The 16,052-nt window shown below is 56.9% G+C and overlaps 1 protein-coding gene across 1 annotated transcript; it reads right to left on the reverse strand.

The window, feature by feature from the left end:
- Positions 1 to 1,763: 1,763 nt before the first annotated feature.
- On the reverse strand, positions 1,764 to 15,698 carry IKBKE (inhibitor of nuclear factor kappa B kinase subunit epsilon). The gene is made up of 21 exons (XM_075521809.1): positions 15,497 to 15,698; positions 15,248 to 15,348; positions 14,318 to 14,458; positions 13,786 to 13,915; positions 13,125 to 13,306; positions 12,644 to 12,804; positions 12,017 to 12,127; positions 11,517 to 11,696; positions 10,964 to 11,166; positions 10,472 to 10,536; positions 10,300 to 10,391; positions 9,510 to 9,611; positions 7,922 to 7,997; positions 7,710 to 7,822; positions 7,333 to 7,409; positions 7,027 to 7,066; positions 6,096 to 6,197; positions 3,876 to 3,972; positions 3,202 to 3,305; positions 2,823 to 2,894; positions 1,764 to 2,055 (listed from the first exon to the last, which is right to left on the reverse strand). Exons 2-21 carry the CDS (start codon positions 15,332 to 15,334, stop codon positions 2,022 to 2,024), a joined length of 2,169 nt encoding a protein of 722 aa, XP_075377924.1. The 5' UTR covers positions 15,335 to 15,348; positions 15,497 to 15,698; the 3' UTR covers positions 1,764 to 2,021.
- Positions 15,699 to 16,052: the final 354 nt, after the last annotated feature.

The following is a 16,052-nucleotide window of genomic DNA, read 5'->3' on the forward strand; positions in this document are numbered from 1 at the left end:
CTTCCAGATGCACAGTCAGTCCCTGGGAGGTCCAGCGAGTCCCTCGCCCTTGGACTTTGCTGGTGCCGGTGCTGCCGAAGTCCCGGCTCCCCGGTCTCTGCTCCAACCTCCTTTAACCCCAGCAGCCAGTCATGGTTTACACACAGGTAAAAACCAGGCAAACGCAGAGGGAAGGGTTTTATGCAGGAGACAGGAACGAATCCAAACATTTTCTAACCCCCCTGCACGTGCTTCCCACCAGCGCAGCCTCCCACCCCGCAGACCGCAGGGGCAAAGGGACCTGTGCTTCCCACCGGCCGATTGCTGCCACCACGAGCCTCAGTAGCCCAGTCCCCTTCCCCAGGGTGAGGGTTCGGGGGGCAGGGGCTCTCCAGGGAGCCCGGGGCAGTGATTTATGTGTGTTTGCACTCGTGTGTGCCAGGGAGGGGTGGGAAGAGCCAAGGCAGTTCTGCCCATCGGTCTGGCAGGAGCCTCCCGGGTGTAAATACCTGGGTCTGAGCCCGGCTGCATGGGGGTTATCGCCCTGCCTGGCTTTGGCTGCAGCGCAGGGACGTTGCTCCCCTCTGCTGCACTACGGGGTGTGGGTTGTGGGATCTGGGTGACAACCCATAAATCACCCTGGGGACAGGCAGGAAGAGGTGGACGGAGGGGTGGCGTGTCTGACTCTTCCCACAAAGAGCTCCCTGATACCATCTAATGCTCACGCTCCCGAGACCCCAGGCTTCCCGTATCGCTGCTCCGCACGCTGCTGCTGGCGAGCAGCTGACTCAGCCGATAACCAGAGGATTACAGCTCCTTGTAAAACCCAAGGTCAAAAAACAGTAGGAAATTCAGCGCATAATAACTACCCCAACAAAGGGCTGGGTATGGCCCTGGCACGGAGCATTGGGGTCCTTCCGCAGCTCTGTGCGCTTCCTGGGGGGGGCAATGAGGTGAGGGTAGCGTGTTTCCCTTCCATCCTATTTCTCGGGAGTGTAACAGGCGTGGAGTGTCGGGCACGTCCCTCCCCGGGCAGCTCCAGACGCTGAGAGCCAGCCCCACAGAGCACCTGCCCCCAGCCCGGCTCTGCCACCCCGGCTGCTGTCACCTCCACAGGTGAATGCATCCTTTCACCCTGCACGTTAATGGCAGAGGTGACTGCTTAGGATTTCTTTCATCTTTCACCTAAAAGAAAAATAAATATCCCTGCTTTCTTTTGCAGAGTTGCGTCTGGAGAGGGCTCGTGGGAGCCCTTTTGTCTGAGATTTTGCCTTGGCATTTAGTAGCACCCTCAGGTTCGGTGGATGGAGTTGTGGGCTCAGTACAGGGCTGTTTGGAAAAGGCACGCACCCCCCCGTGCATAAACACAGAGCTCAGTGACATTTATAGAAACGTACCAAAAAAAAAAAGAGAAGCCTCCCTCGGCTTCCCATTCCCAAACCCCTCAGCAACCCAAACGTGGGGCTGGGCTGGAGGCGAAGCCCTGAGCAGGAGGAGAGGCTGCAGAGCCCGCGGGCAGGGGGCTGCAGCTCCAGCCTTCCCCCTGCGGTCGCCTCCCGGGCAGAGCACTGGAGCCGCCCTGGGCTGGATCCCGTCTCTCATCCATCAGGTACAGCATCGCTCCTGCCCTGGGCTCCTGCCCTGCTCCACGAAGGCTCAGGGAGCAGAAGTACATTAAAAGTGGGAGTAATCCCTAAACAAGTAAGACGGCAAAAGATAATTTATCTGTCTAGCCTCTTCTTCTTCATCATCCCACACGGCAATACAGAGAGGCTAGAAAAACATGAAGTCCTTCAAGCACTTTTTAAAAGGAAAAAAAAAACAAACCCAATTTTCTGGTCAAACTTTCAAAGGTTCAAGGCTTGCAAGCCACTCAAAGCTAATGCTGGTGAACTGTGCAAAAGTGCTGGCGCGGAGAGGTAGGACACAGAGAGCTCCTCGAACACGGACATCGGTCTCTGTCGCTCTGGACCCAAAGTGCTGTGAATGTTCCCTGCTGTGGAAAGCGGTTTGCTTCAGCAGCTGCAAATTCACCACGTCTCTCAAATACCGGGAGTGGGAGCAGCCCCACTTAACCTGCAGGAACAAAACCAAAGGCTTTAGGCTAGAGAGGGATCACCTGGGCTCATGCAGTCCCAGCCTACAGTTTGGGCTGGGCACCAATCTCTCGGCTTGTTCCTGTGTCTCTTGGGATAAGCGCTTCATATCGAAAGCAGACCAGACCTTTCTTATCCCCTTATTCACACTGGACATGCTCCAACAACGTAGTTGGTCCTGTAAAAACAGGGCTGGGGTGAATCACCGATATCTTTTTTTCTTTTAAAATCTGATCTCCAACTCTTTGACATTTCGATATGCATATTCATATTGTTGATTTGCATTAAGATCCTCAAAAAAAGGTTGCAGAGGAAGAAACCCAGGGGTGTTTGTCAGCAGTAGGATGCTGGGTTTTGCACGGAGTTTCATCCAGAAACGGAAAGCATCCACTTCTCTGTGGCAGTCAGCAGCTACCAGTGCTGAGCAGCACGGGAAAAACTGGAAAGACGGTGTAGACATGACATAGCATTTGCAGATCATGCTTAAACTTCCGAGAAAGATAAACTCTCCTCTGCTGCTAGATCACGTTGTAAACTTGGTGCCGTTAAGACCCCCATGTGAACCACCCCCTGAGTAGCTGTGGCTGTGCTCGGCACCAGGCACGGCTCCCCACGCTGGAGCTCATTCACCGACTCCCAGGGAGCCCACCCAGACCCACCGCCCCTTCCCAGGGCAGCACAGGCATGTCCAGGCGTTCGGGGCAGGAATCGCCGCTCGGAGCAGCGTCTCTGGGTGCTCTTACTCACCGCTCGATGATGCTGTTGTTGAACTGGAGATCACAAGTTACTGACCTCATCTGCTCCAGCAGCTCCTGCATCCTGCCGGGGACACAACCAGCCCCTTACCCCCGTGCTGCTCAGCCTCCCGCTCCCCGCGGGAGCGTCTCCTGCCGAAGGGCTGGCTGAGCCGGCAGGGACGCCTCACGGGTCACCGAGCGGGGACCGCAGCCGGCGAGGCCACGGCGTGCGCAGCGGTGAAGGGCTTAACGCGGACTGTCCCAGCCCTGCCGACGCGGAGCCCTCGCCCCGACGCTCGCCCTGTCGCTCGTGCAGAGGATGAGCAGCAGGAGGTCCCGCTTCCCCCCGGAGCCGGGCTGTTTGCAAAACCTTCTTCCAAAAGACTCACCGGAAAGCCATCTCCTGGCGTGCCTGGCTCAGGTGGACGGGTGAAGGCGCGGGAGGAACCAGGGCCAAACTCCGTTTCTCCATCTGGAGAAACTTGTCCAGAGCCTGCAGAGGCAGAGAGACGTGGCAGCCCCGGCAGGCAGCAGGCTGTCTGCGGTGGTCTGACCCCCGGGTGCTGCCCTGCCCGGCCCTCTCTGCAGCCCGCGGGTGCGGCATGCCTACCCCTGGGACAAAACCCTTGGGGAAATTATGCCTATGTAGTCACAGCCAGCACAGCCACTTCTTCAGAACAAACGAAATAAAATAACCAAAGGACCAGGGCATCTACCAGGTGGCTGTGCTGCAGCTTGTCAGATAGTCCATCGGGAGAGCCGGAGGTGAAGCATCATTTTTCTGCTACCGCAATTCCTGTTTATGGGGTATAGATCCCCCGTGCCGGGCAGCCCTCGGGACCAGGGGTGCCACCGCCAAGGTTTACCCATTCCTTGCTCTGCACAGTGGGGGAAAGCAAGATCCCCAGTGTGGATCACCCTCAAAGAACTGCAGCAAGTTGTTTAAAAATACTCCGGTGTTTCCCTACTTATGCACTCATGCGCGCGGTGGGTGCTGGGAGGGGGAGCGGCAGCAGGGTCTGGAGGCAGGGAGAGGCTGTGCAGCAGCATCCCGGGCACCTACGCTCTGCAGGCAGTCCTGGCACTCCATCGTCTCCACGCTGCAGGTACTGATGCGGTTGCTGAGCTTCTTCAAATGCCTCTTTATCTCACAAACTTTCCTAGAAAGAAAAACGACGACAAAATTCCCGGTCAATGTTTGGCAGCGGTGTGGATCGTTATCATTTTTATTTTCTTTTTTAATTTTGTATTGGTTTCTGCAAGCCTTTCTGGATCAAAGTTAAAAGCCTGAAGGAAAGCAAATGAGTCACAACGGTGTTGTAATTACGGCCGCAGCTCTGCTAATAGCCACTGTAGGCCAGGTTATCCAAACAACACTAATAGCAAATTAATTAGGGAAAGTGTTGCTTATACGCGAGGCAGCTCAAGCCCATCCCTTCGGCCGCCAGCGCTGCGCTGGCCGGTGCTCTGTGCCCCGTGGAGGACTGAGCACTACTCAAAGAGGCGCCTTGGTTTTGCCTTTCTTTTTGCGTGCTCTCCTTTCACATTTGAAGCGTACGAAGGCCAAAAAAGCTCCCCCGTGGAGCACATCCTTGGGATCAGCCTCTGCCGGCAGCACTGTTGACACCAAAGCCCCAAACAGGCGGCGTCTGGGTGGGCTCTGCCGCGGGGGCTGAGCTGGGCCAGGACGGTGCGACCGCTGCGACTGCTGCGACCGCTGCGACCGCTGCGACCGCTGCTCTGCCCCAGCCCCGGGACTAAATCCCTGGGAGTAAATCCTGATTTTCTGGGGGACCGACTGCCCTGTTCCTGCCAGGGCGAGGGGCCCCGGGCCGGAGGTGCCACGCACCCAGCAGGCGTGCCGTGAGTTGTATAAAAAAAGGTTTGGTTTGGCTTTAAAAAAAAAAAAAGGAAAGTATTTAAGGTGAACGGTCCACCTCCAGTCCCCAGAAAAACAGCCACCACACCACAAACCCTGGCTGCTAGCAGGAAGAAGCTCAAAACAAGACAATTAAAACCGAAGTAAAAATAAATTAAAAATATCCAGTTGTGACTCACGATGCCTTCTCCCCAAGGACAGAAAAACAGATACAAAAATACTCCAGAAAAACACGGAGGAGCTTTTTTCCTCCCTTGAGCAAAGGCAAAAGCCCTGCTGTAGCGCGGTCGGGGCTCCTGAGCTGCACGGATGTCGCAGGGCTTTACACCCAGAGAGGAATCTCACCCCGAGACAAAATTCCCGCTGACGCCGAGGGGAGATTTCACTGCCCCGCGATGGGATGTGGCGGGAGGAGACCGTGGGCAACAGCTTCTGTCCCCGAAGTGAAACCTGCCCGTGGGCGAGGGTTTGCAGCGTGGAAAGCCCCGGCTGCACAAGCTGAGGCTGGAAAGGGGAGAGGGCAGGGACAGGGCAGGGACAGGGCCAAGGACAGAGACAAGGACAGGGCCAAGGACAGGGCCAAGGACAGGGCAGACACTGCCCGCTGCTCCTGGTGCATTCCTGAGCACCCGAGACAAACTTCTAGCCTAAAAATCCCCCGCATAGTAAATCCTATGCAGAGCTACTCCACATCAGAAATAGGGACCAGGTCAAAAGCCGGGTTTAATTCCAAGGCACTATAGAAAATCAGCCTCCTTCCGCCCACACTGGCAGCCCAGGGGAATGGATGCTCCTCTGTAAAAGCAACCTTGCCATAAAAATCCAATTTCTGCAACACCTTCCTCTAACTGCCTCCCCCTCACCCCTGCTCTTTGCTGCTGCGAGAGGCAGTGGATTGTGCTCAATCACTGCAAGGTAATTTGCTCTTTGCATTATTCCCCAAACACCATTTAACAGAAAATCATTCCTAATAAGTAGATGTCTTTGTCTCAATAGCAATTTTGTCCTGATAAAATAACCTCTCCTTGGCAGACAGTGAGGAAACCAGCTGCTTGAACTCAAGCTGCAAGTTTAGGGGGCTTTTTTTTAAAAAAAAAAAACAAAACAACAAAAAAACCAACAGGGCAGAAATACACGGCATGGGGTAAGAACCAGCGTACACAGCAGGATTTCTAGCAGTCACAGAGAGCTGCTGCTTTAAGGTCTTATTACCCCTTTAGGAGTCCCTCAGCAGCAGTTACCAACAACAGCATCTCCATCGCAACCCAATACTCGATCAATAGCAGAGAGCATTCGGAAGCCCTGGTCCTTGGAGGCTTCCTGGGAAGTCCCCTCTCCCGTCCCCGCCGGGGTCCGAAAGCCAGAGCCCTGAAACCCTGGGGAGAGCTGGGCAGGGGCTGGTACCTCATCCTGCTGCCATGGAGGGCCAGGGCCTCCTGGTACTGCTGGACACAGTCGTCCTGGAAAATCAACAGAACCTTCCTGGCCAGATGCCCCAAATTCACCCTAAAACCAGCAAAAAAAGAGAGCGCACTGTTATTTCCTTAAATGTATGAAAATGAACATCACAGTTCCCATGGCAGGAGACCTAAGGCTGGTTCCCGAATGGAGACAGAGGGACTGGATGCTCAGTAATGAATTGTGCATCAGCGTTACAGAGAAAACAAAACCCAGTTACGACGAAGAGGAGAGGGAGGTTTCGGGGGCCCAGCTGGGCTGTCATCCCCACCCCTGGGGCACTTCTGAGAAGTCTTTGCCTTGGAGTTCAGGGCAAAGTCCAAGGTTAGACTGAAGATTAATTAAGCTAAAGGAGCTGCCTGTTAAATTTCACCGTCCCTGGTACATATTGACGTGTGCATTTTATGTCTTGCCCGTGTTAAATTCCCCTGGTTTCAGCGGAAACTGAAAGGAGAATTTTTAAAGGTACAAAAGCCATCAGACACTTTACTCCCACTGAAAGTTAAGCAGATATGAAAGCATGGACACTTCCTAAATCAGCATCTCGGTGAATAAATGGCCACAAACTGAGTAAGCGGCAGCAATAGCCCAGAACGTGCTTATTCCCCGCAGTCCCACACGGGGCTTTGGCCCGACAGCAGCTCCCTCTCCCCAGGTCTGCAGAGGTTTTCTCACATCTTTGTCTGAAATAGCTTGAAAAAGTTTGCTGGGAAAGCTCCTGCCTCCATGAACTGTCACAGAAGCCACTCATAGGTGCCCTCTCTCAACGTTAGTGACCCAGGAACGTTTTTACATCCCCTTAGGTTTCAATCGGAAACACCAAACGCCTGCCTGGCTGCAGCGTGGGTCCTAGAAAGGGGAGAGGGTTGGGACTTACTTATCCAGCTTGTGTATTTGTTCCTCATTGTAGCCCAGCCCTGGGGAGGAAAGACACCGGTCACCTGCCAGAATGTACTCCACACGTTTTTGTGTTAATAACCCAATAAACGGGCAATTTCACCGCACACAGAGATCACTCAAGGGGCTTTTCAGGGCTGCAGCCCCTGGGACTACTGTCATGGCACAGAAGTAACTGCTAAACCCAGCAAACTGAAAGAATTCCTTTTTCCACCGGGCCAGCGCAGGGACGTTCCTGCTGTAGCCCCGCGCCTTGTGCCCTTGGACTGCCGTCCCCGTCACTTACGCAGACACGTCCTGGCCTTCTTGAACTGCTTGTAGATCAGCTGCATCTTCTCCAGGCAGCACTTGATCTGCCGGATGCTGAAATCGGGACAGGGAAGGAGGCGTGAGGCCCCGCAAGAGGAAGGGTATGAGCTTGGGGTGAAATTAGCACTTTGGGGTGAAATCCGAACACGCTGTAACTAGGGGACACTGCTGCTACCCACGGGGGGGTCCGTGGGGACATCACGCAATATTACATGAGCGTGCACAGGGCTGTTAAAAGCTGTTTGCAGTGAGGGGCTGTGTGTGGCTGTTTGGGAGCACGCAGCGACGTCTGCTCAATCCAGCTGAGAACAGCAAAGCGTTGGCAGGGATTTCGGTAAAGCTGGTGCTACAAACCTTTTGTCTTCATGCACTTGTTGCCTGTGCTTCACCAGTTCGGACAAAATGCTGTCCAGTGCCCCTTGAAAGTCAAAGATGTTGTGGGAGCACTGAGAGAGCTCCTCGGCGACCTGTGCACGGGGAGGAGAGGTTGGGGCCGGCTGCTCCGAACGCTGCCCGTGCCTGCGGATGCTCCCCGGCCCCGCACGGAGCCGCCCGCGGGGGCTCACCCTCTGCAGCCTTGTCTTCACCATGGCCACGTCCTTCAGAGCCGGCACCCCGCTGCCTGCAGGAACAGCCTCGTACCTGAAGAAAGTCAGAAAATGAACATTCCTTAAGCAGAACATAACCCAGAGGCAGCTGTCACCTGGGCAAAGAAAATCCACCCCGTGGTGGAGGCAGCGTTGGCGTCCCTGGGGGAGCCGGGCTGTGTTTGCTCGGGCAATAACTCTGCGTTCAGGGTAATGGATCCGAGCCACAAGACGCAAAGTGCTGATCCGGTAAAAACTCGCCCTGTTCTGTCTCATTCAAGCGTTGGACCAGGCTGCCCAGGGAAGTGGTGGAGTCCCCATCCCTGGAGGTATTTAAAAGCCGTTTGGCTGAGGTGCTTCGGGACATGGTGTACTGGTGGGCTTGGTAGCGTTAGGTTTATGGTTGGACTCGATGATCTTAAAGGTCTTTTCCAACCTCTACGATTCTGTGATTCTGTGATTTGTTCCGAAATTGTTAGCTTCATATGGATCAGCTTTATGCCAGATCAGATGTTGTCTGCCTCCCCGCAGCTGGCACGAGAGCGTAACGCTGAGCGGTGCACGCTGGCTAAGTCAGCAGAAATGCGCTGAGCCAGACCGTGTTGGAAGGGATGGATCAGCCAGCAGCATCCAGCTGCAGCATTAGTGCTCCTGGCACGACAGCCCTGCGCTAATCTGGCTGAAGTCAATGGGAACCATGTGTCCCTATCTTTTTAGGTGAAATGGAAATTAAGAGACTTGCTAAATTGAAAAGGATAAAAGAACAGCGATGCAGCAGCACAGAATTTTCCACTACAACAACAAAACAGAAAAGCAAAATAACCAGGGGTTACTTTAGATAAAATGGGTTCAGCTTTCCCTGGCGCGGCACGGGTGGGAATGGGTGCATTGGTTACGGCGAGGACAGCCCAGGGTTTCTCTGTAATTCAGCCTCCGGTGAATGCTCCGTTAGTGGAGCCTCTTCAATGGAAATAAAAGACATCTCATCACGGCCAGTGTGGGCGGGCGGGATGCCAGCTCAGAGGGAACGCAGCACGATGGGCTGCCGGCGCTGCCCGATGCTCCCCGCGCTCGGCTCTCCAAGGCTGTTTGCAGGGAGCGGGGTCAGCGACGCCGGCCGGACCCTGGAGGGGACCTGGCTGTTGATGCCATCCTGCCTGCTATTTTAACTGCTGGCAGCAGCAGCTCTTTTTCCCTTTCCCAGGAGCTGGCAGCAGCAGCCCTGCCTCCTCCTCGCACTCTGTGGCTCGAGGGCTGTAACGGTCTGAAAATCCCGGTTTCACGGGAGCCAGGACTAATTCTGGGCTCCCGTGAAACTGGGGACTGATCATTAAAAACTGAAGCAAAGAGGGAAAAACAGCCAGGGTGGCTCATTTCCTGCGGCCTCCACATACAGTGAAAAAGCCTCTTACCTTCCAGCTACCAGCTTGTTCCTGGAATTTTGCTTATTTCTGATTATTCAGGCACCTTTGAGAGTCCCATATCTTATCTGCAGCAGCCTCAGGGCACCGCTGGTGCCTGCCGCAGCCCAACGCCTGCATCCCCACGGCTGCAAAGCCACACTTACAGCACGCGGGTCTTCACCTCAGTGAGCTGCAGGCAGGCGAGCACCGAAAGAGCCCCTCTTCTCTGCTCCAAAATCCTCGAGCACTCCGTTTTCAGGTTCCCGCTGCCAAGAGAGGAAACAGCCCATCCAACGTGTGCTCCCTGGCAGCCCAGCCTCCATCCCAGGGCCGGCCGCGTGTGCCGGGGGCTTAGGATGGAGCTGGTGGCTCCTCTCCGGCTGCTCGTGAGAAAATGGGGGGCTGGATGCACATAAAACTGGGGGCAGCTCCCAGGCAGGGGGGCTCTTGCCCGCTGGGCACTGTCCTGCCACTGCACAAGAAGCTGCTGCCCCAAGGGAAATGGGTAGGACAGTGAAAATGCCCAACGATAATAGTAATAGTAAAATAACAATAATAATAATAATAACAACAATAACAACAACAATAATAATAATAATAATTTTTAAAAAATTATGCTGTTTTCCTCAGCATCTCCTGAGCTGACTTAAAAGTAACAAGTGGGGACAGGAGCATCCTCACATCACTGAGTGATATTTTCCTATAGGTCCTCGTCTGGGTCCAGCCCCCTCGCAGCCTGGCACACGTCCCCCATCGCGTCCCTCGAATGGGGACACACACTGGCCGCCGTGCCGTCCCTCCCGGTACCCTGTGAGGATACCCAGTGGTCCTGCACTGGCTGGAAGAGGCTGGAAAGCCCCGAGCGGTTTAACTCTTAACACACGAAGCTCTCGGTGCTGGGAAGGGACGGGTCACCCCCACGCCGCCCGTGAGAGCGGTGGCTCCGGCACTCACATCACCCAGTGGAGACCTCTCGCCAGCAGCTCCCGGCAGTGCTGCAGGGCCTGGGCGATCCGCAGCGTCTGGTGCCCGGCACCCACCGCGCTCTGCAAAGCAAAGGGCGCTGCTGGCGGCTGCGCCTCCGCGGCCGGGGCTCCCCCCGGGCTGCGCGGGCACCCCCACCTACCTTGGCTGCACTGCAGTCGGCCACCACGTCCACCTTGGGGACAAACTTTGGAAACTCAAGTGCCGCTGGAAAGACAGACAGCGGTCACGGTGCTTTGGGGAGCCAGCCCGGAGCCCCCGAGCCGCGGCTGCAGACCCACAGGGATGTCTCATGCTCATCGAAGCAAACCCCGCAGCCGCTCAGGATTTCAGGCACAGGAGCAGCTGCAGTGCTGGGGGCTTAGTGCGGCTCTCCAAGATATTTTGGAAATGTGGACAAAGGCATGAAACACCTGCAGAGCCTGGCATGGTGGGTGGCTGCAGAGCAACAGCACGTGGCAGGGAAAAACTGACCCTGAAACCTCCTAATCCTGCTCCAGCATCATAACCCCTCCACCTCCTACGGTGCGTTGGAGTCTATTCGGATAATAATTTAAGCAAATCTCTCTTGCGGCACCCACCCTGTCCCCGGATGGGGCATGCCATGATGCATCTCCAAGCCAGCGGTACTCACGGTCTCTGTATCTGACTCCTACCACGTCTTCTGGTTGCTCAGCGGAGCTCAGCAAGGTCAGAGGGTTGTGCTCTGTGGTTTTGCAGAAATTATGAGCTTGTAGATTAGGATCCAACTCATACAGATGACCTTCAAAAAAATATTCTTGGTGGTGAGGGACTATGTTTGTTTGTTTGAAGACAGCATCTAAAAACTTGGTGGTACTGAAATTAAAAAGAAACAAAAGGACGGGGAATAAGCAAGGAGGCGAGCGCTCAGATTTCCATCGCTTTAACAGCCTGCCACCCTCTTCTCGTAGCAAAACATCCCAGAGGTCAGCGGAGCCCCTCGGACAAGCTCCCTGGAGCTCTCTGTGTGCCATGCCAGGAGCCGACGGCTCCTGTTTAGGGCACTCCCCAGCAAAGGCAGGTTTGAGCCCGGTTTGTTTTAACCTGGCTTAACTGCGGTGCAAAGGGAACGGGCACTCCCCCTAGGTTCACCTACGGAAACGAGGGGCTGAAGCTCCTGAGCTCAATTCCCAAATGGGCTTTTAACACAGTCCTGGCGTCCTTACGTGTTGTAGGAGTGGATGTAGATGCGATGCGAGGAAGCCTGCTGCAGGGAGAAGACATCAACCACGATCCTGTGCAAAATGTCGTTGGTTTCTGCAAAAAACTGGTCGAATCCCCAGCATTTCTCCTGATCCGCCTCCAGGATGTTAGCCAAAATGGGTATCAGCTGGTCCTTCAGCCCCCTGCAGCAGAAGAAGAGGAGATGTTTGCACAGACTGGCATAACCCTGAGCCACAAACGCGGTGACCCGCGGGGCCGCGGAGCGGTGCAGCCCGTCCTCTGCAGCTGAGCTCCGGTACCGACGGAGCCGCTGCCCTGTCTTGCACCCCCTTCTCCCAGCTGCAAAGCAAAGATCTGGTCTAAGAGCCGTGACATCTGCAGATGAAAAGCTCATCTGCCTCATTAAAACTTCCCATGCCGTCTGAGGTGGGATGCGCTCTCCAGCCACGGTGCCAGGACAGGAGACCCGCGGCAGCAGCCGAGCCCGGCAAGGGACACTCACGTGGAGAGCTGGCAGGTGATGGGCAGCTCGTAGCTCCACTCAATGCTCCCGTTCTCCTGCCTCTGGACCCCCGCGATGGCTCCGGGAGGCTTCTCCGTGGTAATTTTATACCTGTTGAAAGGAAATTGCTGGCAGGTGAAAGGAGCCAAGTGCCCTCTGCTTGGGCACTACGTCCCTTGCTCAGCAGAGGGAAAGGGCAGAGCGTGGATGGGCTGGGAAAGACACGATTCAGAGAAAGCAAAATGCACAGGGGGAAAATACTTCAAGAAACAGTCCAAAAAGTTTCAGGCAAACATTAACCCTGCCTCCTTTTCCAGCTGTTTAGCCACAAAGTCACAAGGACGCATTTTGAGGGCAAACGTGGTAAATGGGGCACAGATCCTTTACCACGTTGCCCATGCGCTCTCCATAGGGCAGAGAGTATGGAGGCAGCCACGGGCTACGTTTCAGGGCTTTCTAGGCTATATGGGATTAAGTGAGCAGTAAACTACAGCTCGTAGTCACACGGTGCTGCTGGCACGCACCAAGCCACAGCCAGGTTGTCCTGCAGCCCCCAAGGGCCAGCAGCCACGGTCCCACCTCCCCTCGCAGCAGGACCCAGCCCTCCCAGCTGGACGTGGTGCCTACATGATCTCCTTGTTCCTGCGAGGTCCCCCGAAGGGGACGAAGGGGAGGCTGCCGGTGGCAGCGTGGTAGAATGTGACGCCTATGCTCCAGAGGTCGACGGTGACGCCGTACGCCTTCTGCTGCGGCTTGCGCAGGACCGCTCGCTCGTACATGTCCGGGTGCTGCAGGGATGAAGCAGAGAGCAGCGCTGCCAACGCGTCCAGCGGGTTCGCAGTGGGCATCAAGCCTCGGGCGCTGGGATTGAAAACTGACTGCTCACTTTGGCCTCTTCTACTGCTGGATCCTCCAAACAAAACATCACCTGTAACTCTACAACAAAAATGCTGAGCCCCCCCTCTTCGAAAAATGTGGCCCCTTTGAGATTGGGCTCTCCAAGTCACTGCTGCTGTCTACAAGTTGCCCAGCCGTTGGATGGAGGGATGGGGACCGGCTTCCCCCAGGACTCCCAGGGGCCACCAGACTGGCGACGTGCTGTACTCACGAGGTATTCCTCCGTCCCGTAGACAGACACGAACTTTTCATCATCATCCAGCTCTCGGGCAGCCCCAAAATCCGTCAGCTTATAGATGCTCTGCCCATCTTCCCCCATCAGCCGCATGATGTTCCCAGGTTTGATGTCTCTGTGGACGACGCCGTTCTCGCGGAGGTGGTTCATCCCTGCCACTGGGTACAAGGGGGGAAGGCAGCATTCGTGCACGGGGCTGGAGCGGTTTGCTCCAGCGGGTTTTGTTTAAACGTAGGAACATGAGAAGGGCTGGAGAGGGGACAAGCCCCAGGGCTGGTTAAATGGGGACTGATGTGACTGGGGGAACGGAGAGGAGGAGCGAGCACACGGCGGGGCACTGCCCTCGTGCTCCTCCGTGGTGGGCACAGCCTGTTCCCGCAGCTGCTCCCCGGGGCAGGTCTGCAAGGACAAACCCTCAGGCTCCCCCTGAACGCAGAGCTCACAAACCCACCCCGGCCCGGGCTGCAATTTCTGACCGCTCAGCCCAGCCCTGACATCCATAGCCCAGGGCTGGTGCCCGCAGGGTCCCACCAGCACCGCGCGGTCCCCAGCCCGCAGCTTCTCGGCCCCGGGCGGTGCTCGCGATGGCAGGCGGCTGCCCGACCCGGGCCGGGGGCACGGGGACGCCCGCACTCACCCACACACTGCAGCACAATGAGGAACTCGGACTCGGCCAAGCCGAAGGCGTTCACCGGGTCTTCCAGCACGTTCAGCAAGCTGCCGCTCGAGCAGTACTCCATCACCAGCACCTTCTGCTTGCTGCTGCCCTGCGGCGGGGAGCAGCCGTGAGGGCTTGGCCGGCCCCGTGTCCCACCCGGTGGCCTGTTCCCCCCGCCCCAGGCAGGACCAGGTCCCCTCCCTTGGTTGGTGAGTCCCTGGGTTTCTCCTGCTCGGACAAACCAGTGTTGGAGAACGTGCCCGCTGTGCCACGCGCCTGGCCAGGGGACAAGAGCAGGTCACATCCATGCTCCGGTCCAGTGACCCAGTGCCACCAGTGCCCCCGGTGCCCCCAGTGCTGAAGGGCTGGGCTGAGGCTTGGTGCAGAGCTGGAGGGCGGTGGGAGGAGAAGGCAGCCCAGGACCACCGCTCCCCTCCCGCAGCTCAGACCAGCTCCCCCCCGTTACTGGCCCAGTCGGCAAAGCAGGTTTCCGGGCTGAGGTCCCGCTTACCGTCTCCTCCACAGCAAATAATTTGACAATGTTTTTATGGTTCAGCTTCCTCAGCATCTCAAACTCTCTCATCTGGACCTCCTGGGGCCGGAGGTAGCTGGCATTATTAAAGACCTTCACAGCAACCAGCTCCCCTGATTTCTGGGAAAAGAGGCAAAAGAGAAAAAGGAAATGGGAGGTGACGCTATCCACATCCTAAGCAGCTCCGTCAGCTGCGTTACTGCTCCCACATCCCGCTCGGGATGCAGACTACACTGACAGTATAACGCGTTTCTGAACAGGCGTCCCACAGCCTTCGTTTTCTCCACTGCAAAAGCAAACCGCTGTTATTCACCCCCCTTTGCTTCCTGTCCCCGAAGCCCACGTGCTACACGGCAGCGTGTTTATTCAGCTTCAGAACAAGTTTATAGCTGGAGCTGAGGCTGGCAGCTCCCCGCCTGCTCTCTGCGGGACGGGGCTGTTTTCAAACCATCCTCCAAGCTGCCTCTCCTGCCCTGCGCCATGCAGACAGCTTGCTCAATAAACTTCAAAGGCCGGCGAGGCGGAGAATCTGTATTCCAACCCTGGCAAGTGTTTGCATGAAATATGCAAATCGCCAAGGACGGGGTTTTCAAAACCTCTGGGCATTCCCCCAAAAACAGCTTGTTCCCCCTGCGATTACTGGGAGCAGCCTGTGAGCAGGACCCGGCCACGAGCGCCCCGAAAGCTGCCCTTGACCCGCAGACCTGAGCTGGTGCCCGGGGAGAAGGAGCCAAATGAAAAATGAAAATAAAACCCAAAGCGGCCCCCGACGCTGCCGGCAGCCGGGGAGGTCCCGGGAGGGGGAGCAGAGGGGAGCACGGACATCCCCGTGCCGTGGGGCAGGAGGGCGGGGGGGCACGGGGGCACCGTGGCTTCGGGGTGGCCGCCCTCCCCGCTGTCCCCGCTCACCTTGTTGCGAGCTTTGTAGACGCAGGCCGTGGCACCCTGGCCCAGGAGGTCCTCGGTGCTCCAGAGGTAGTTTGGGGTGCTCTGCATCTCCAGCAGCGCCGCTGCGGGGGGGAAGCACACGGGTCACCCCGGGCGCCTCTGCCAGCCCCGCCGCCGAACCCGGGCGTTTATCCGTCCTCGCCTGGCAATGCACGGGGAAAAAGCCGGCCGCGGGACATACCCCTTGGCAGGCAGCTGCCAGCCTCCTACCTCGTCGGTGCCGAGCCGGCAGCACCACGCGACGGGCTGCGCATGGAACGGAGCTGTTGGCGCTGCCAAAAAGCACCCTGTCGCTGGGACCTGTTGGGGCTGGCAGCGAAACACTGACAGATGCAAAAAAAATACGAGCAAACAAACACCGAGCTGCAAGGTGGCGAGACGCACCTCCCCGCCCCGAGAACAGAAACCTATGGGATTGCAAAACCCGCTCTGCAAGCATCAGCTGCGGCTGGAGGAGGAAATGCTTCAGCTTCCTGCTTGAGAAAAAAAATTCCCAGAGTTGCAGATGTCCCCAGGCGTGCTGGGCTCTGCAGCCGCTGCGCTGGCTCAGCGGCCGGGGCCAGGATGGACTCTGGTAACAGCAAACGGTGCTGGGCACCGGCCACCGCACAGCCCTGCCTGGGGCAGGGAGACGGGAGGCAAAGTCAGACCAGGATCTGCATCCGGGGTCTGCGTTCAGCCTCCGTGAGCCGTGCCGGGTGCCCGCGGTGTGCGGGGTCAGTGCTCGGCCCTGGCTGCCCCTGGCACGGACGCAGCCTCGCACGTC

This window comes from Mycteria americana, chromosome 20 (assembly GCF_035582795.1).
Source record: "Mycteria americana isolate JAX WOST 10 ecotype Jacksonville Zoo and Gardens chromosome 20, USCA_MyAme_1.0, whole genome shotgun sequence".
NCBI lineage: Eukaryota > Metazoa > Chordata > Aves > Ciconiiformes > Ciconiidae > Mycteria > Mycteria americana.